A 22,648-nucleotide genomic window follows, 5' to 3' on the forward strand; every position below is an offset into this window, starting at 1 on the left:
GGATGATAAATTGGACTGGACTGCCAATACTGATGATCTGTGCAAGAGAGGACAGAGCCGACTATACTTCCTTAGAAGGCTGGCGTCCTTCAACATCTGTAATAAGATGCTGCAGATGCTCTACCAGACGGTTGTGGCGCGCCCTCTTCTACGCGGTGGTGTGCTGGGTAGGCAGCATAAAGAAGAGGGACGCCTCACACCTGGACAAACTGGTGAGGAAGGCAGGTTCTATTGTAGGCACGGAGCTGGACAGTTTGACATCCGTGGCAGAGCGACGGGCGCTGAGCAGGCTCCTGTCAATCATGGAGAATCCACTGCATCCACTGAACAGGATCATCTCCAGACAGAGGAGCAGCTTCAGAGACAGACTGCTGTCACCGTCCTGCTCCACTGACAGACTGAGGAGACCCCACACTATGTGACTCTTCAATTACACCCAAGGGGGGTAAACGTTAACATTATACAAAGTTATTGTCTGTTCTACCTGCATTGTTATCACTCTTTAATTTAATATTGTTTTTTATCAGTATGCTGCTGCTGGAGTATGTGAAATTCCCCTTGGGATTAATAAAGTATCTATCTATCTATCTATCTATCTATCTATCTATCTATCTATCTATCTATCTATCATATAGTACCTTTCATATCTATCTATCTATCTATCTATTTACATTTTCCTCTATTACATTAAAGGGTCAGTTTGTCTTTTGCCTTCTGCTGTATGACAGTAGAGGATACTTAATAGCAATGCTAATGTTTGTGAAGCACCATATGCTGGAATGATAAATGCAGTGCTTTTCATTACTACATGCACTGCAAAAACAAATCCAATTGATGGCACATTGCTAAAAGTAATGCTGAGTATGCCCAACAGAGTGAAACCATCAGAATGACAGAAACTGGCTCATATTAAATAGATATATACAGTATGTATTAATACAGTGCATATCTCTTTCAGTGCCACAGAAATGGCTGAAAATGGAATTGTCCATTGTCCAACATGTGAGCCTGTGGAGTAAAAATGATGGGGATGGATAAGGGGGTGACAGAGTAAGTTAACTGCCTTTCCCTCTTTTCCTTTAGAATGGAGGAGATCCCACCAGACCGTGACATCATTTTCCCCACTCCACCAGAAGTTCCGGCCCTTCAAGTTCCTGCAGTACATAACAAGCCGCACAACCAGATGCAGACATTCATTTTAGGAACAGCTCTCAAGGAGGACAGCGCATCTTGAAAACTACACTTTAACTAAACACATTCCATTTTATTATATTGACAGTTCTGTCCTAATACAAAATGTTCAGCATTCCCTTTGGGGAAATTTCAGCATCCATTAAACAAGGTACCAAGGTGGCACACAAAACCTTTTGACGGCTTTTCTACTCTCCTATTCGCAGTTCATCATACAGTTTTCTTAGGCATCTCGCCACTGATAATATCTAAGTATCCACCCAGTCATATCACAAGACATTTTCAGAATTGATGTTGTACTTGAGAATTATGGCAAGCTATTTGGTAATCTGAGATTTATATGACTAGGCAAGGTTTACAATATGCTATTCTGAAATTTTAATGAGATTTAGCAATTTAATTTATAAAAAAAAAAAACACAATACCAAAGGCAAGCATTGTAGTGATGACCCTGATTAAAACAGATTTAATATGTCAAACAAAAATGTAGTTTTCTGGTTCAATCCTCCTTTAGTTAATGGTTGCTTCTAACTTCATTCTGAGATATTTCTATGCTGCTTCATCGACTATTTCTAAAGCTCAACTTATAATGAAAACACAGCAGCATGGGCCGCAGGTCTGAAACTCTTAAAAAATAGGGTTTCGGCCCATCACAAGACACCATTACACCCGCTACCAACCTTCTCATCTTTGTGATGTGTGTTGAAATCTGAGCACTGAGTGAAAAATGTCCACTGGCAGGGAAAACACAAGCAAACTCCACACATGGAGTGATGGGACCAGAAAGTGAATCAGTTTGCAAAAAAAAATTAAATAAAAAGTACTATCACTAGTCACATTGTGATTATAGAAAAAAAAAACAATAAATGAACAAAATATCTCATATACTACAGTATTAAAATAGAAACCTGGAAAGCTAAGATAGCTATTTATCACCACAGTTTGAATGTTAAGGTTTCATAAATGTTTCACTCTTTATTATATTTAGGTGTGAGCCAAGGTTTGTTTTTACAATTATTTTATTGAAAATTATACTACTCTGTCTATTATACAAAACCCCGGAGAATAAAACAAAACTAATATCAGGTAATTTAAAGTTTAACAGTCAGTTACAGCACACACAGTTTAATATTGCTTAGAACTGTAATTATGGACATTAGGCAATTCATGAAAAATATTTCAAGAGATTATCTTAGATTTTCCGGTTCTCGCTGGGACCACAAAGTCAAAATGTGATAATTATTTAAATTTTCAAATAATACATAGAGGTAAGTAAAGAGCAACCTCTACAGAATATGTTCGAGCAAAAGAATAACATGTAGAATTTGTACTGGAATATTGAAAAGTCAGGACAAAAGATTTGTGGAATACTGTAAATATGTTGGTCCAGAGAAATGTGAAACTGCAATTCAGCTACACCTATACATTTCGAAACATCTCCTAGGTGTGATACTTTGCAGTGTAATTTGAGTCAACCGGGAGTCCACTTTGAGAAGTGCAACAATAAATATAAATACATACACACAATGTCAACCCCATTTGAATTCATTTTAAACAGAGTTACCATATGAGTCACAATGTATAAGCATTTTTTAAAATGAATACGTTGCCAAATATTCAACATGTGCCAAAATGTTTGGTAACTCCTTCCACAAAATGCACTACTACAGAAAAAGTTCAGCTTACCTTTCTCGCATGTTCTCGACCAGTACCCAGTCCCAGTGCAGTCACAGATGAATCGGTTCCAACCTTCTTTGCACACTGCATTGTTTTTACATGGATAGCTTTCACATTGTTTAGAGTTGATCTTCGAACACAGCGGCTTTATGCCAGCACCATTTTGTGCTTCCGCTATCTGCCGGATATCCTTGCTTTGTCCATTGATGAACAGATCTCGAATGCACCCCACATAGCCGTAATTAAGCATGGCAGTCCACAGCTCTGTAGGCAAGATGAGGCCCGCCCGATTTTCTGGTAGTCCGCCTAGATACATGTCCCCTTCCAAATCAAGAATTTCATTTTCTCCACTGGCGGTAAAAGGAATCCTCAGGTTGTTAACAGTTATAGTTCCTGAAAAAAAAATCAAAAAAGCAAAACATGTTTACAAAGTTTTAATATTGAACATTTTATATTGTACTTCTCTGTAACGGTCAAAAATCCTGTAAAGATGCAAAACTTTGGTAGCCCTAATACAAGGTCAGGATCACTCAAGGTTGTGTTACGTTCTCTCTGTATCGGCCTAATTTCCTAATCCCATCATAAACCTCACTATATTAAGTTTCATTTTTATCCTTCATATGTTATACTTTTTAAAAATAATGATGTAATTACCAGCCAACTCCCAATTTTTAAATAATGAATATAATTATTTGAATCCTCTTGTTGCAATTTGAATTTTAAGGTGGTTATGAAATTATAAATTATGAAATGAAATGGATAGCAAATCAAATGCTGTACACTATTCAATAATGCCATCCAAATGAGGCTGTTGCAAAGCACTGTGGTAAAAATTTGGTTAAACTCCTTGCTATTGATGAAAAATATGATTTTTGAAACACCAGCCTCGTTACGTACTCCATGTTTTATGGACAAATGCTCTTATAAAGAACAATAGTTAACAAACTGGAGGTCAGGTAGGAAGAGCTTTATTATATAAAGGCACCATTCTGTATAAGCAGCCCCACTTTATATCAATAAGGGAATCAGCTGAGGGAGCATGCCACAGCTCTTGCGTCATTTAGGATTAGAATTAAATTATTTCAGTACTTACAAAGGCACTTTATAAAGGTTAAGCAAATGCCACTCGTATATCAGCTTCTCAGGTCAGATTTTCTTCTGTTTCCTTTGTTTTCACCACCAGAGTCCCCATAGATGGAATGAACAAACAGACATAGTACTTTCTCACTGCCTTGTTGCCTTAGCTAATCCTTTTGGGTGGAAAGAGGCTTCCAAGCGAAGAGCTCAACTGTTTAATAAGTGGATGGCTGCTGCTGGGCCTTTTCTGTGGATCTACCGCTGCTGCAAATTATGATGTCTTAAGTAAATATGCACTCATGATTTTTACAGAAAGTCAATTTCTCTAACAGAGGTTCTCTTGGTTTTATTTATTTTGAAGATAGGACTCTAATCGCTGGAAACTACCAAACCAAAAGTTTTCAAAAGTCCACACCACAGGGAGCAGAGATCAATACATATAATCTTGTAATGGCATGCCGCCAATTTGATTTCACCCCATCTTCTGTTCAGCTCTTATTCCCTCGTGTTTCTGCAAGGTCAGCTGAGCTCTTACATAAGACAAGACTTATTTAATGATTGCCAGTAAAGTAATTGTCAACTCCTAAGACTCAAAGGCAATTAGAGTAGCCAGTTTTCAAAGCTATAACAAGAAATCTCTCTGAAATGTTTCAGCATACATTCAATAAAGCTCCAAGTTGCCTTTGTCAGACAGAGAATTATCTGAGCCATTAAACTTGAACATGATACAGGTTTGTGTTTTATTATTCAAATTAGTCCCATACTGGATTACCATGAAATACCACAGGGGCTTGTCAATGCATCTATGAGAGTAAAGGATCCTCACTGACTTGAAATGGTGGAGCTTATGGGAGCAGGGGTTTCATCACATATGGAGAAGCTAGCTATAAATAACACTGAACACTTTGGCAGCAGGCTAGTTCTTAAAATGGCCTTGGATCTTTACAGAAGGGTAAGGAAATTTCCAATTTTCCAATTTCCAGTGGAGTTCTTGGGTATATAAATTGGACAGCTAACACATTTTTCCATTCCACTCAACCATTGTCTGCCTTTACTTTTGTTCTTATATTGCAAGTCCAGCAGAGCTTAAAGGGAACAAGCTCTCTACAAGGTAGTGACACCCTTTTTATTAAGAAGAGCAGTCAATCATTCAAACCGATGGAGTTCCACTTCGGCTTGATTGGCTGTGAGGATTGGAGAACACCATTCGAACATTGACAGCCCAGTTACATTGGTGAAGTGACCCAGATTTGGCAAGGAGATGCTGTGTGAAATCACCTCACTGTGATTGTTGAGATTATGTGAGAGAAGATTGTAGTAGGGCTCAAATACACCAAACCTTCTATAAAGGGGAGGGTCCTATTATGGCTCTAAGTGCATCTTGTGCTTTGACTAACATTGTTTTCAAAAGCATATTAGCTTTTCAAAGCCATTGCCAAATATCTCTTATATATATTTCTTTTCTGGTTCGTCCTGCTGCCACCTCAAAACCGGTCCCGCCCACACGCAGCCGACACAGCATTTCTCAATTCCTATTCGTCCTCTTCCAAACCCCTCCCCATGCTGCCAGCAGATCCTCTTCAAAACCGGTCCCGCCCACACGCAGCCGACACGCCATTTCTCGTCAAGCTTCTGAAGTACGCTTACAAAATTTACTTCTCCAGCTAGATTCCATGCTCAGAACCATCAAACCTTTTGCTAAATCATACAAACACATGCATGTAATCGCTCAGTGTAATCCAACAGCATCTGTACGAATGCTTTTCGAGGAAAACCCTAGGCAGAATTTACGACGATATAATGCCCCGACATGTCACACCAATGTTGCAGCGATTTTCGTCGGAGAAGATGGCAAACCACCCGCCGAAAGGGACATTTGCATCTGTCCCATAGGCAACTCCTGTAAACAGATCTCTACGCTCAATATGAATTGCGATCCTATGGTTTACCCACTTTTATTCCTTTACGGACACATTGGCCGGCACAAAGATTTACAACATGTTCTCGATAAAAGAACCGCCAAGCAAATAAGGCTTACTCAATGCCAATTTTACGCTTATAGATTAGCAATGAGGAATACTATTCGTATTTTGCACTCCAGTGGCGAAATATTCCAACAGTACATCATAGATGCGTATGTTAAAACAGAGGGCGTGAATCTCAAATATCTCAGATTAGATCAACAAGATTTGCGCGTGGAACAATACAAAGGACTTTCAGATGCACTGCAAGCAAATGCTGAAAATAATGTACGTGTAAGCAAAATGATCATATTACCATCCACATTTCCAGGAAGTCCAAAATACATGCAACAAAACTAGCAGGATACCATGGCCATAGTACGTAAATTTGGACAGCCTCAATTATTTATCACTTTCACATGTAATCCTGCTTGGCCGGAAATTCTACATGCACTGTCGGATACCCAAAGACTGGAGCACTGACCTGATATTGTAGTACGAGTCTTTTGGATTAAGCTGCAGTAATTACTTGGAGACATTCTACAACAATATCTTTTTGAGGTTGTTATTGATTATATTTATGTACAGTAATCCCTCGCTATATCGTGCTTCGACTTTCGCGGCTTCACTCTATCGCGGATTTTAAATGTAAGCATATCTAAATATATATCACGGATTTTTCACTGGTTCGCGGATTTCTGCGAACAATGGGGTCTTTTAATTTATGGTACACGCTTCCTCAGTTTGTTTGCCCAGTTGATTTCATACAAGTGACTCTATTGGCGGATGGCTTAGAAGCTACCCAATCAGAGCACGTATTGCATATTAACTAAAACTCCTCAATGCTATAAGATATGCTTCCTGCGCGGTCCTCGATTGTTTGCTTGTCTCTGCCTCTATCTCACCCTCTCTAACATTCTCTGCGCCTGACGGAGGGGCTGTGAGCAGAGGTGCTGTTTGCACAGAAGCTGTTTGCCTAGTGGATACGGACGCTCCTCTAAGAAATGCCGCTTTATCGCGGTGCTTCCAAAAGCACACTTATTGATTTTTTGATTGTTTGCTTTAATCTCGCGCTCTCTGACGTTCTCTGCTCCTGACGGAGGAGATGTGAGCAGAGGGGCTGTTTGCACAGAAGATACTGACGCTCCACTAAAAAATGCCGCTTTATTGCGGTGCTTTGGAATACTTAAAAGCACACGTATTGATTTTTTGATTGTCTGCTTTTCTTTGCGAGCGCTCTCTCTCTCTCTGAAATTCTCTGCTCCTGAAGAGGAGAAGATCTATTTGCATTCTTTTAATTGTGAGAAAGAACTGTCATCTCTGTCTTGTCATGGAGCACAGTTTAAACTTTTGACTAAAGGGTGTTACTTCATGTCTAGAGGGCTCTAATAATGTTAACAGTGTGAGAGAGTTTATAAGGGCTTAAAATATATACAAATAACTATACAAACATATGGTTTCTACTTCGCGGATTTTCATCTATCGCGGGGGGTTCTGGAACGCAACCCCCGCGATGGAGGAGGGATTACTGTAATCGAATTTCAGAAGCGCGGCCTTCCTCATATCCACATGCTGTTTACTCTTCACAATAATTCTAACAACCAGTCTTCAGCCACGGTCAGTTGTACGTGGCTCTTTCTAGGGTTAGATCTTTCGACTCATTATCTGTCGTCACCACCAAAACACCTATTCACAACTGCGTCTTTCAAGAAGTATTTATTTCTTCTTGATTTCTGAATTCCTTTCTCACCGTTTTCCATTTCTATTCTTACACCGCCGTATGTTAAGGCGGGCTTCGGCTAGTTCAGATATATTGTATCATGATGTTTGCAAGTTGCCTTGGATATGATAACAACAATGGGTGGCACTGCTCACATTATCTCCAAATGAGTGCATTTGAGTCCTGGCTTGCTCACTGTCGTTGTGTCGTGTACCTGACTACGTAGGTTTTATGCCAGTTTTCTCAAGCACATACCAAAGATTAGGTATGAGAGGGGTAAAAAAGAGCGGTATGAGTGAGTCAGAATGTGCTGTTCCCCTATAATGGACTAGTGCAACGTTCAGGGTTGGCTGTATCCATGGGCCTGATTCTGTCTGCAACCCTAAATCTAAATTAGTGAGTTAACTAAACGAACGGCAAGGAAACATGGCAATGCATTGGTCAGTATCTGTGTGGAGTTGTCCTTTATTTTCTTTTAGTACTCTTGACTTTCAAAGCCAGCCAAAATGTATACATAATAGGGAAATTTGTGACTCTAAATTGATTCTGCATGAGTTAGCACTGATATGTACTTGGGTACATGTGCCAACAATGCTACACATGTTCAGTTAACTGGTAGCTCTAACTTGCGAGTGAGAATTTTTGCATGAGTGTACCCTGTGATAGACTGTCTAGGGTTAGTTCTTGATTTGACTTGAATGTTGTCAGACCTCATATATCCCTAAAACTGAACTATCTGGGTTCTATAAATAGCCATATGTGAAATGGATCATTAATAAGTAACCCCAAAAAGTTGTATTAATCCAAGACTAGCAGCTGGGGATGACCAAGTACCCATTGAGGCAAAACAGGACAGCACTGCGAAGCAAGACGTAATCCACTCTTAGTACATATTTATCTGACTGCCATCACTGATGCTCGTGTGCTAAATCATTTAGTTCACACTTTCGTTCATAACCATCACTAGCCTACTCTTGTTTGCACTAAAGTTCAATTTTTTAAGGCACCACTTTATGCAGTTATGCTGCTGGAAGCTCATTTGGAAGTACACATGGGTATATTGTATTTAAAAGGATGATATTTAATCGAACAAGTATGAAGGTTATAAAGACCGAGTCTTGTTATATTTGTTCGACCTTTCAAGTTAATTTAAAATGACTGCTATGTGTAAATTGGTCTTGTAGGAAAAGAAAAAGGTAAAAACACCAGCTGGGATGGAGACAGAAGTAATACAATACACAATATGACGGCAGCTGCTATTTTGGGTAAACTGCAGTGGATGTACCTGTTTAACATACTTTGATTATTTAGGATGAGGCAGCAACCAGATATTATTCCACAGCACTTAGGTGCCTTATGCTGATTTTAGCCCCAACATAGTATATCAGTTACTTGGCTAATTTGAGGTTATAATGTTTTGACCTTATCATGCTTATTTTTAATATTTATTTATTTGATTACATTATCAAATCCACCACTCTGGTATAGTGTCATAATTTGTTAGGGTCATGCCTAATGTGCACATGTGTGTATGTGATCTTAGGAGCAGGCCATATGTATTGCCATTTTCCTGATTTCTGGATCTATTTTCAATACAGTTTTGAAATGCATTTGCATATAATGTGGGAAGCACCTACTGCAATAGCCATGTTTGCCTGTCTGTCTTTGTCAGTCTTTGTCAGTCTAAATGAAATTTTATTGTGGGACACTTATTCTTTAAGAATCGTTATTGAGATATATCATTTTAAGTTGAGAAATCTCAAACAGACCACGCTGTACAAAGATTTGAAATTTCAAAATACCTTGGCGAATGTACAACCTCTCCTATCTTAAAGTGGAGAAACATTCCATTCAACTTCAACTACCAATTACTCTATTGTTACAGTGTTACCTTGAGAAAGGTTATGAACACAGTTCGCCATGTTATCCACAAATGCAGGTTAAAGCTCTGTTACGAAAAGAAGAATTCATGCGTGAACATGATCCAGACACGCTACCATTTTCTCAGGGAAAAAAACATCATCTAAAATGTACTAAGGGAAAGTGGAAAACTGTTCTGTGGTCAGACGAATCAGACTAAAGTTCAGAGGGATCATCTGGTCTGCATCTCTGATGGCTCTTTAGTGCCTATGGAATTGGCAGCTTGCACATCTGGAAAGGCATCGTCAATGCTGAAAGGTATATATAAAGGTTTTAGAGCAACATATGCTCCCCATCCAGATGACGTTTTTTTTAGGGAAGGCCTTGCATATTTCGACAAGACGATGCTGAACCACACACTGTATCTATTACAACATAAAGGCTTTATAGTAGAAAAGACTGGGTGCTGAATTGGCCTGCCTGCAGTCCAGACCTTTCACCAGTTGAAAACATTTGGTGCTTCATGAAACGAAAAATCAGGTTAGGTGCATTGGCGATTCTAAATTGGCCCTAGTGTGTGCTTGGTGTGTTTGTGTGTGTCCTGCGGTGGGTTGGCACCCTGCCCAGGATTGGTTTCTGCCTTGTGCCTTATGTTGGCTGGGATTGGCTCCAGCAGACCCCCGTGACCCTGTGTTCGGATTCAGCGGGTTGGAAAATGGATGGATGGATGAAACCAAAAATACAACAAAGAAGACACAGGACTGTTGAGCAGCTAAAATCCTATATCAGACAAAAATGGAATAACATTTCTGTCCCAAAAGTCCAACAAACGGTCTCTTCAGTTTCCAGACGTGTACAGATTATTGTTTTTTTTTTATTTTATTTTATTGATTTTATTGTAATCATTCCATACAGATAGATCCATTTTTGCAAAAAATAGGATTGAAAACAAAGCAACCTCCACCCCTGAAAAAGAGAGCATAGCCAACAGAGTAAAACTTAAAGCTTGTAAAAATACACAAATTGATGAGTTTAATAGGTGGATAAAGATAAATGGAGAAGAAAAAGAAATGGGAAGAGAATCTGCTTCCTCAGTGCTTTACGAGCTAATTCTAAAATATTGTTGATTAGATCCTGCCAGGTTTTGAAAAAGTTCTGCACAGATCCTTTAACTGAGAATTAGATTTTTTCCAATTTCAAACAGTATAAAGCATCAGTTACCCACTGACTTAAGAGAGGAGAGTTAGGATTCTTCCAGTTTAGCAAAATCAGTCTACGTGCCAATAGTGTAGTGAAGGCCATCACAGTTTGTTTGTCCTTCTCCACTTTAAAGCCCCTCTGTAAGCCCACCAAACACAGTTGTTAGTGGGTTAGGAGGGACTGTCACCCCAAGGCTGTCTGAAAGGCACTTAAAAATGTTTTTCCAGAATGATGTTAATTTGGTGCAGGCACAGAACATGTGGCCCAGTGAGGCTGGGAATTGATTGCAGTCTTGACAGAGGGGACTGGGCAGGTGGTCTTGTGGTCTGGAATCACTACAGATTTTATTTTTTTCTCCGGCCGTCTGGAGTTTTTTTTGTTTTGTTTTTTCTGTCCACTCTGGCCATTGGACCTTACTCTTATTCTATGTTAATTAATGTTGACTTATTTTATTTTCTTACTGTGTCTTTTATTTTTCTACTCTTCATTATGTAAAGCACTTTGAGCTACTTTTTGTATGAAAATGTGCTATAGAAATAAATGTTGTTGTTGTTGTTGCAGCGTTCGCAGGTTGGATCTCACCCTGGAAACATTTTGGAGAGTTTTAGTCGAGACAGATGTGCTCGATATATAATTTTGAGTTGAATAATTGTATGCTTTGCGCATATGGAGCTCCAGTGAAATCTCTGCATTGCTACCTTCCAATCCTTTTTTGATATTTTGAGTGAAAGATTTTTTTCCCATTGTCCTCTTGGATCTTTGAAAGGGAGGGACTGTAAAATATTTTTATATATTGCAGAAATTCTGGCTGAGTCCTCGAAACTGAGCAATATTTTTTTTACCATAGAGGAAGGAGCAAGATGGGGAAAATCAGGCAGGTGCTGTTTAACAAAGTTTCTAATTTGAGGATAGTGAAAGAAATGTGTTGCTGGAAAGTTACATTTGGAATGTAATTGTTCATAGGATGCAAAGATGTTGTCTCTATAAAGATCTCTAAGCAATTTAATCCAAAATGTTTTCCAGATATTAAAAACTGCATATGTTTGCAAGGGTTGAAAAAGGTGGTTCTCATGCAGAGGTGCCACAGATAAAAGATTCTCCATCTTTAATTTTTTTCTACATTGGTTTCATGTTCTGAGTGAGTGAAGCACAATTGGGTTATTAGTATATTGGCGATAACTTGCATTTATTGGGGCACAAAGCAGGGAATATAAAGAAGATTTTATTTCTATTGCACACCAAGCCTGTGTAGGTTCATTTATTTGTGTCCAGGTTATTATAGCTTGTATGTTTGCTGCCCAGTAATAAAACTGAAAGTTGGGTAGAGCCATGCCACCTTCTGCCTTAGATCTTTGTAGGTACGCTCTTTGGATATGTTGATGTTTTGAGTTCCAAATAAATGAGGTTACGGTTGAATCTAATTGCTTAAAAAAATTTTTATTGATGTATATTGGAATGTTTTGAAATAAAAAGAGAAGCTTAGGAAGGATATTCATCTTAACAACGTTAATTCTTCCAGCTAAAGTGAGATGAAGGGTTGACCATCTATGCAAGTCTTGCTTATTTTTCCCATACAGACGGCGAAATTTTGTTAATAAAGAGCTTTATGTTTACTTGTGATATTTACCCCTAGGTATTTAAACTGATCTGCAATGATAAAAGGGAAGGTGTCCAACCTAATATCGTGTGCTTGAGAATTCACTGGAAAAAGCACACTTTAAGTCAAATTCATTCTAAGACCAGACATCTTTTGAAATTCTGTAAGTGCTGTTAAGACTGCAGGCACAGTATTTTGTGGGTCTGATGTATACACTACCATACCATATGCGTATAGAGAAATTTTCTATTCAAGTCCTTCTCTGATAATCCCCTTTATCTCATAAGCATTTCGACAGTGAACTGCCAGTGGTTTAATGGCGATTGCAAATAGCAGTGGTGACAAGGGGCATTCTTGTCTGGTAAAGTAGCCTGAACAAACGTTAATATAAACTGAAGCTTCTGGATTGGTATACAGTAGTTTGATCCATGCACAAATGTTCGGGTCAAACCACCAATCGGGTCATGAGAGAAGAGTGGGGAACGCAGTAGTCTGAAGGAAGAATAGGAATCGAGAAAAGTGGTGTGGGGGTGTATGGGAGCCCGCAGACAGTGTGGGGAAGGGTTTGGAGGAGGACGAATAGGAATTGAGAAATGCCGTGTGGGCTGCGTGTTGGGGGGACCGGTTTTGAAGAGGAAGCAGGACGAACCAGAAGAGAAATATACATAAGCGATTTAAAATGTCCAAGACTTCATGACTGAAGTTTCACAAAAAGGCAACACAATATTCCACACACTGACAACTCAACGTCCTGCTGGTATCCAGAATAATAAATAACACCTCTGACAATAAAGGCAATGTGACCGAAGGTCTAACATGAGATGTGACTCTATAAGCTGGTGAGGTATTCTTGAGAAGCATCAGTGATTTATTTCGTTTTGGAGTTGTTTTGTCCTGTCTTTGCCACAACTCCTTCAAATTATAACGAATATCTTTGGTTTAAAAATATGATTTGAGCATGCTGTAAAAAAATTTGCATAGAACTATTTTGTGTAAGCACTCTGGTGGCAACTGATGTAAACAGCATTAAGTCTCATAAAATCTGAACTGAATTCTTAAAAAATAAAGTTTGTACCTGATCTTCCATCACGTTGGATATCCACATGGTACCATTCTCCGTCATTGGCTTTCTTCTGTGTGGCTTTAACTTTAATTGTTCCTGACCCCATATCTAGCAGCAAATATAAATTACCGTCCAGAAGCTCCACAGCAAAGAAGTCGACTTTGGTGTTCTTCTGACTGCTGGAATCTTTTCTCTTCCCATGAGTAAACAAAATAAGTCCGTTTGGTTCTGTAGTGAGAAAGTCAAATGAAATAGAGCCCACCCGTTTGGTGTCCCACTTGGGAAGACTGATGTATGCTTCAGGAGTCTCAAAAGAAATGGGGTCCAATGTGGCAACATTTTCACATTTAAATGCCACATCTCCTTGGATCTTCATCTTTGGGTCTCCAATCCTTGCCAAGCGTGAAAGCTCCAACCTGATGTCATTGTTTTTGTATACAATCTGTTGAAGAGAAGAAAAAAAAAAATAAAAATTATATTAAGTGTACAACAGAACACATATTGTATGGTACTTTCATGGCAGCAGATCAAGAAATGCATTACTGTTCCCCATTTAATGACAAATCAAGGGCAGTTAATTCTGTCATCATATAAATGGTATCAATGCACTATTACTGTCAATGTCTAATAAGATAACATGAAAAGATCAGTAAATGCTTTTCATTTAGCTGACATAATTACAATTGTTCTGGTAATAACCTGTCAGAAGTCCACTGCATCACTTGTAACAGCAATGAGAGATCTATAACATTTACGTTATAGCACGTCTCAAGGTTTAAATGTACTACTTCTACAGTTATTCGTGTACGTTTATATTTGGCAAAAGTAATCCAATATAAAACAAAAGCTTGATTTAATAAGTGTGGTTTGACTGCAAGCTGAAAGACATTTAAACTAACTCACAGATCCTATGTACTTTGGGAATGGACTGTCTCTTGGTGGTCTGAGGTCACAGGATTAATGCAATAAATTGCACTACTTAGGCAAGTATATGTCAAGTGGCTGATGCCCCACAGCTCTGGTAAAACTGCTGTTTCAATAGCCAGTTAATAGAGCTCACACTACCGCTCTCTGGAACTTGCTGATAGATGTTTTCACACATACAAGCAAACATACTGTAGAATCCAAAGGATCAAGAATAGAGATCAGGCAGGACTTCACAGCACTTGAATATTTTGCCTGAAAAAGAAAGCTACGAGAAGAGGCAGATTCAGGAAAAAAAAAAAAATTCACTTGTTTCTCATTGCCTCTGATGTGATCTACAGAGTACAAAATGTTTTTTTTTTAATGTTCCCAAAAGTGCTAGGATCAATATAAGAGATCCATGGTATTATGACCAGCAGCTAAGTGGCCCTCAGTCAAAGAGCTCCAAAAGTGTTTTGAAACTGGGCCAGAATATCAATCAACCAGCCTGCATTTAATTTAGTTCCACTCAAGTGATCACCATAATAAGAAGGAGTAAATAAAGTATAAGTAGTATGTAGGTGAAAGCCATCAGTGAAACAACAAATGCAGTTCATTACAATTTAAATACATAATTCGTAATTTTGTGAACTATTTAAAAATAAGAACAATTCAAAGCAAACAACACACGTATCCAATATACAGTATAGATAGATAGAATAAGAGGTGCTATATGATAGATAGATAGATAGATAGATAGATAGATAGATAGATAGATAGATAGATAGATAGATACTTTATTAATCCCAAGGGAAAATTCACATACTCCAGCAACAGCATACTGATAAAAAACAATATTCAATTAAAGAGTGATAAAAATGCAGGTAATATATGTGGTTGCTCTTTATTGTAATGATTTCCACAAACATGGATAAGTGGGATATATTATAGAATTTTGAAATCAGCTATTATATTTCATATTTTCATTGAAAGCCTTACCACTGCATTGCCAACAAACATCAGTTTCTAGATTCCCATGCTGAAGGCATCTGCTTGCAGGCACTTTCAGAAATCGTGATTTTATGCAAACAAAATTACAAATGATTCCTAAATTCCGTAATTAATTTTTAATCAAATGTTCATTGCATTTCTTACTATTTTCACGGTTCAACTGCCAAATAATCTTATTGTATTTAAAGGTTTATTTTCATTAGGAGGTCTGGAAGAACAGTTATTCTTTCTGGCCCCTTTTTTCTAGATACACCGTCTCATTGATGCAAATAACCGTCTCCTCCACACTGCCAATCATGGTGGATGATGCTCAATTTACCCTGGATGTAGCACGCAGACATGGCGGACAAGCTTACCTGTAGCTCAGCCAATCATTATAATGTCCAAGATGCCTGATCTAAGCCAATTGGAACAAGGTTAGAATTTTGGTACCAGATGTGGTGGTTGCAGCATTTTAGAAACAGATGCCTTCTTGGAACCTGAAACATCCAGTAAGCACTCTTTCTGTGGTTGTTAAGACTCTTTTAACAAAAAAAAGAGCACAGAAGAATGGGCAAATCTAATTTTCTGTTTGAAAGAATCTCGATTTATGCTGTAACTTGCAAATGGTAGGTTCAGAACTTAGTGTCAACAACATGAATCCATGGATACATCCATAGTTATGTTATTGGCACTGGCTGGTGATGGTTAAATACAATAAAATTGAATTAAATAAACCACATCAGGACACGGTAAACTGGATGATAACTGTTACTCCTAAAAATATGTGTAGCAAAAATATATAGGAAAAAACCTGAACACAGTGAACCCAAACCTGTACTAACTAAGAAATCCTTGGCAATTCCTTACATTTATTAAGTTTTGGGTTTTTTTTTCCGTCAGCCCACAGAAAACACTACACGGGTGTTCTCTGCTGAAGTCATAAACTAAAAAACAAATGTTTAGAGTATAAATTAAAGCAGCGTTATGCCTGGCCAACTTGTTAAAGTTCACAGGAAAACTGTTGTAGCATTAACATATAATAATGAAACATCTGGAGACCGCAATATTGTCATTTACATATTTTTATTCAAACACTGCATGTCCTTATTCCCACCCTGCCCGGGACTGTTATATTGCACGTGGTCGTCTGCAATGGGAAGTGGTGGGCAATGAGGACAAGATGAAGAAACCATTTCTGTCACACTTGCTGTGATGCTTGATTCACCTGAAATACAGTACAGAACTTTGCCTATTTCCTTTTCCATTGATGCTTTAATCATAGATGTCTTTGGCAGTTTGGCAGTGAACTGTGGTGCCAGTTGCTTCATTTAGGCAGCACTTAGTTATTTATTTTTTTAACAAGATAGATTTGTTCATCATCTACTAGCTATTTCTTGCACATTTTCTCACGCTCCCCCATCTGTTGCCTGTTACGTCATTTGACACGGCACACCAGTTTTTCACTGTTTCGTTTAGCCTAAAAATGTACAGAACACCTTTTTCTATTTTGTAAAAATTAAATATATATTTTTGTGGGGGTCTAGAGCCCAAAGTGCTCGCAGGAGGCTGCTGTGGCATCTGCCACAGCATTGGTCTTAGCCACAAATCACACTCTTTTTCATAAGTCAGTTAAGAAGATATGAAAATGGATAGATGGGTATGGCATACTGCTTCTGAGTTTAATATCTTTCTGTTGATTATAATTGCATGTTATATTTTAATTATAATGTATTTTAATATTGTATAACACACTGGGCTTATAAGTACTTCTTAAGAATTAATTTAATGGAAAGAAAACCAACCTAATTGGTAACCCTGAGACTGGTCCTGTGTGCCCTATTTCTGGATTAGTGCCTTATTAAAAAGTTTTTCCTGCTTTAAAGTCTGCATTACTGATGCAGGCCTGACTCAATGACTCTCTAAAAGCTGATGTCAAAGTACACAGCTTCAAGTTGTGGGGTATGGCAAACTTGCCAACTATAGCTATGTGAATTTCCCCTTGGGATTTGTAAATTTCCCATTGGGATTAAGAAAGTATCTATCTATCTATCTATCTATCTATCTATCTATCTATCTATCTATCTATCTATCTATCTATCTATCTATCTATCTATCTATCTATCTATCTATCATTATATAGTGCCTTTCATATCTATCTATCTATCTATCTATCTATCTATCATTATATAGTGCCTTTCATATCTATCTATATATCTATAATATAGTGCCTTTCATATCTATCTATCTATCTATCATTATATAGTGCCTTTCATATCTATCTATCTATCTATCTATTTATCGAACTTGTCGCCAGACCACAGTTGTGCTCACCCTTTATTCTGACAGCTAACAGCCTGCTGCCTGATGGAGCCTGTGCTGTATGAAACGTTAACATCTATCCATTCATTAACCCGTTATATCCTAACTACAGGGTCACAGGGGTCTGCTGGAGCCAATCCCAGCCAACACAGGGCGCAAGGTAGGAAACAAACCACCGCAGGGCACACACACCAGGCACACACTAGGGACAATTTAGAATCGCCAATGCACCTAACCTGCATGTCTTTGGACTGTGGGAGGAAACTGGAGCGCCCAGAGGATACCCACGCAGACATGGGGAGAACATGCAAACTCCACGCAGGGAGGACCTGGGAAGCAAACCCAGGTCTCCTAACTGCGAGGCAGCAGCGCTACCCACTGCGCCACCGTGCCACCCTTGAAAGGTTACCAGTTATACTGATTTCAGACACTCTCTGCCCTTTTTTATTTTTTTCCATTCTGTCATGATATATAAAACACAAGACATCAGACAGACGAGATTCTCTTCTGTATATGAGGATCAAGGCTCTGCGCGTTCCTTTTTCCTTGTTGCTGCATGTTATGCATTCTACATTATTCTGTGCATTCTACTTCCAGATGAGCATTCATTAGTTGGCAGGTTTCTTGCACAGAGAGCCCACACCTATGACTGAAGACAAAATGAATCCTTGTGATTTTGCCGAAGCAACTCACAGAGTAGTTGAAGTGAGTCGCTGGGCATGACAGACGAGATGACTGGTCTTCATGGGAGAGTGCCACCAACTGGTAAGATTATGTAATTGAAGGCCATGACTGAAAATTGTTGGCAAAGTCATCTAATGTGACAGGGCCTTAAAACAGGATTAGGTGAGTTAAGTATGTAAATCGAGATCGCTATGAAAAAAAACCAAAAAGGTTTCCCTTGAAGGCACTAAATAAAGAAAGGAGCAACACATTTAATATTGCTTCCAGATACAACCCACTTTTGTAAGTGACTGTGCAGTATAAAATAAACTCTAATAATCTTGAAAAGATAGTTCAGCATGTATCTCCGTGTTTCTTGTGCCAGGGATATAAAACAGAACTAAAATCAAAAATATACTCCTTGCAACCCCTTTAGGAGGAGGGTGTCCATAAAGAAACATCCATTCCAGAAAATTCTGGCATCAAAAGCTTCAAGGGATGGATGAAAGCCAGCCTTTTGAGTAATTCAGATATGCCAGTAAACACAAAAGGCATAACTTTATATGCAAGCTGGAGGCTGAAAAACCTTCTCAGACGGCAGAAAAACTGAAGAGACACACAAGGTCAGTAAGGCAGCAAAAATAATGTTTTTTGTGCGTCTTAATGGACAGAAATTTGAAGCGATAGCCAATGAAGAAACTGTCACATTTTTGTCAGCAACAGCTATTACGGATTTGATAAAGCTTCTTGTTTCTAATCATTTCATGGTACTGTAATTAGAGATTAGCCAGTTCCTGTGTATTTTAGCCACTAACACATAAAACCATGCAACAAGCAATTTTTTCCTTGGACTTTTAAGACAAGCATTAGTGGATTATGGCTGAATCTGTAAATGAACTGTCATGTACTAAACACAGATGGTGGGCCTCCTCTGTGTCCTTGGCGTGACAGAAAACAAAAGGAGTTGAGTCATCATGCCACCTCCACAGCCTCACAGAAAAGTACACTTCACATGGGGTGGCATTGCATGTCAGCTTGTAACCCTGATGAAATACGGTCTTAGTCTTTGCCTGATTCTAGGGTAATCTTTTCATTTGGATGCATATATTTAATTATTTTCCACTCTGGTGGGTTCAACACACAGTGTCATTTTCTGAGGTTTCATTTACTGAGTAACTTCATCCATCATTTTAATTTCTGAACCCATTTAATTCAGTTCAGGTTAACAGAAGGCCAGAGCCTACTCCAGCATTTATGATTACTTTATTGAAGAACTATCACAGTGGCTTAATCAATCTCATTTTGGCTACAGCAATACTGGAAAAATATCAATTTGTGAGTTGAGCACAACATAATGTCAGTTGCAGCTTCTAACTTTTAAAATGTTAAACACACGTGTAGTTTCCAAAGCTGCAGCACAGAAAGTTAGTTAATCCAAAAATGCAAACTGATGTAGTTAAAGATTCAAACACCTGTCTAACAGCGCACATCTGTTTAAACTTATGAACATTTGTTAATGTTATGTTTTCTTAAAATTGTCATGTTGGTATTATTCCTTCCATTCATTATCCATCCATCCATTTTCTAACAACAACAACAACATTTATTTATATAGCACATTTTCATACAAAAAATGTAGCTCAAAGTGCTTTACATAATGAAGAATAGAAAAATAAGAGACACAGTAAGAAAATAAAATAAGTCAACATTAATTAACATAGAATAAGAGTAAGGTCCAATGGCCAGGGCGGACAGAAAAACAAAAAAAACTCCAGACGGCCGGATTCGCTGAATCTGAATACAGGGTCACAGGGGTCTGCTGGAGCCAATCCCAACACATGGACTTCATGTGTTCATTCTTGTGAGCAGTTTCTATCATTCTTTGTCAGCAAAATTGATACTATCCGCTGTGGCATTGTTCAAACTGAATATAAACTTCCTACTGTTAATCATGACATTGTCCTAGAAACCTTTGATCTAGTCTCACTTTCACAGCTAAAGAGAACTATTGTCACCCTTAAACCAGCATCTAGCCCCTTCGATATTATTCCACCACATGTCTTAGTGGAAGCCTTTGATGTAGTGGGCCCATCCTTACTAGCGATTATAAATGATCCTATTAGATCGGGGGGGGTTGTGCCCTCATTTTTTGAACATCCTGCAGTCCGTCCCTGTCTAAAAAAAGGCAGAATTAGATCCTGGAGTTTTAGCCAATTTCGTCTAATTTCCCAACTGCCATTTCTGGCTAAAATTCTAGAAAGAATTATTTATAATCAATTGGTCGATCACCTTAACTCCAATAATTTATTTGAGATCTACCAATCTGGCTTTAGGCGTTATCATGGTGTTAAAACGGCACTCCTGAAAGTGTTCAACGACATCTCTATTATTACTGACTCAGGTGATGCGGCAGTCCTTGTCCTCCTTGACCTGTCCGCTGCCTTTGACACCATTGACTATGAAATATTGCTGATGCGGCTTGAACATCTTGTTGGGCTTAAAGGGGCTGCTCTTAACTGGTTCAGGTCATATTTAACTGGAAGACATTTTCAGTGACTTTTAATTCCTCTTTTTCATCTACTGCTCCTCTTAAATATGGTGTTCCTCAGGGATCCATTTTGGGTCCTATTTTATTCTCTATATACCTTCACCCTATTGGAACGATTTTTAGGAAATTTAACATTTCTTTTCACTGCTATGCTGATGATACTCAGGTTTATATTCCTGTCTGTAACTCTGCAACAAATCAGCTCCACAACTGTCTGTCTGAACTAAGATCCTGGATGGCTAATAATTTTCTTGATCTGAATCAAAATAAAACAGAGGTGCTTATAGCGGGTCCATTAGCTAAAGCCCAAATTGGTCTTGGACTTCTCAGCTCTTTCTCTGTCTTTTCCAAACCTCAAGTCCGCAATCTTGGTATTACCTTTGATAGTAACCTCTCTTTTGAGAAACAAGTAAATTCTGTAGTCAAGAGTTGCTTTTTCCAGCTTTGTCTATTAGGTAAGATCAAGCCTTTTTTATCTTCTATGGATCTTGAGAAAGCTACTCGTGCTTTTATCTTTTCTCGCCTTGATTACTGCAAACCGCTGTATTCTGGGATTAACAAATCTCTGATACGCAGGTTACAGTTGGTCCAGAATGCTGCCGCTCGCTTTCTGGTTGGTGCAAGAAAGTCTGACTCTGTTTCTCCTATTTTAGCTTCTTTACGCTGGCTGCCTGTCAGTTTTTGAATTGATTTTAAAATCTTGCTGCTAACTTTTAAATCTTTTCATGGGCTCGCTCCTGCCTATTTATCTGAATTGTGTGTTTTACACCAGCCATCCAGAGTGCTTAGATCTTCTGGTCAGTTGTCTCTTGTTGTCCCTCGTACCAAGTGTAAAATCAAGGGGGACAGGGCCTTTGCAGCTGCTGTGCCTCGCCTGTGGAACTCTTAACATCGGCACATAAAGGAGTCGTCGACAATTCAAAACATGACTAAAGACTCATTTCTATTCACATGGTTTCCTCTTTGTGATTATATAACATTATTTCTATTTATTATGTATCTTAATTTATGTTCATATATTTTATCTCTATTTATGATTTTATGTTATTTGTCTGCGGTGGGTTGGCACCCTGCCCTGGATTGGTTCCTGCCTTGTGCCCTGTGTTGGCTGGGATTGGCTCCTGCAGACCCCCGTGACCCTGTATTCGGATTCAGCGGGTTAGAAAATGGATGGATGGATGGATGTTATTTGTTTTGTTTTTCTTTTATTCTATTATTGTAATGCACTTTGGCCACAGCATTACTATGTTGTTTTAAATGTGCTATATAAATAAATTGACATTGACATAACACAGGGTGCAAGGCAGGAAACAAACCCGGGCAGGGTGTCAGCCCACCATAGGACACACACACACACACATACCAAGCACAATTTAGGATTCTCAATCTATCTATCTATCTGTCTTTGGGAGGAAACACACACAGACATGGGGAGAACATGCAAACTCCACGCAGGGAGGACCTGGGAAGCGAACCCAGGTCTCCTTACTGCGAGGCATCAGCGCTACCACTCCGTATCGTGCCGCCATTGGTATTATTATTATTATTATTATAAAGGTGAGGAGCTGGAAAAAGTAGACAGATTCACATATATGAAAAGCAAGATTGAGACAAAAAGCATCTGTTAGAAGGACGTGACAAGGAGATTTATTTTTGATGTGAGCTCTGTTTGTTTAGTTAGAAAGAGGACTTTAGTGTAGGAGAAGTATCAAACTGTAGACAAAATTAAGGGTCTACAACACACTAGTAGTGCCAGTAGCCTTGTACAGAGCTGAAGGTGGAATAGTTAGCCAAATAGTTAAGAGAAGACTAGACTTGTTTGATCAAAGATGCTTGAGAAGGATTATTGGAATGAGATGGCCAAGAAAAATTAGTA

General features: G+C 38.6%; 1 protein-coding gene across 16 annotated transcripts in view; it reads right to left on the minus strand.

The window, feature by feature from the left end:
• The window catches only part of nrxn3a (neurexin 3a), a 1,597,612-nt gene that overhangs the window by 1,140,024 nt on the left and 434,940 nt on the right, over positions 1–22,648 (minus strand). For all 16 annotated transcript variants that reach the window (XR_005631328.1, XR_005631327.1, XR_005631329.1 and 13 more), the window contains 2 exons: positions 13,359–13,788; positions 2,878–3,261 (listed from right to left, as the gene is read on the minus strand). Coding sequence is in view for 13 of the 16 variants with exons in the window: in XM_039741969.1 (XP_039597903.1) it covers positions 2,878–3,261; positions 13,359–13,788 (814 nt within the window). In the remaining 3 variants the exon portion in view is untranslated. The remainder of the gene's footprint in view (positions 1–2,877; positions 3,262–13,358; positions 13,789–22,648) is intronic.

This window comes from Polypterus senegalus, chromosome 18 (genome assembly GCF_016835505.1).
Source record: "Polypterus senegalus isolate Bchr_013 chromosome 18, ASM1683550v1, whole genome shotgun sequence".
Lineage (NCBI taxonomy): Eukaryota > Metazoa > Chordata > Cladistia > Polypteriformes > Polypteridae > Polypterus > Polypterus senegalus.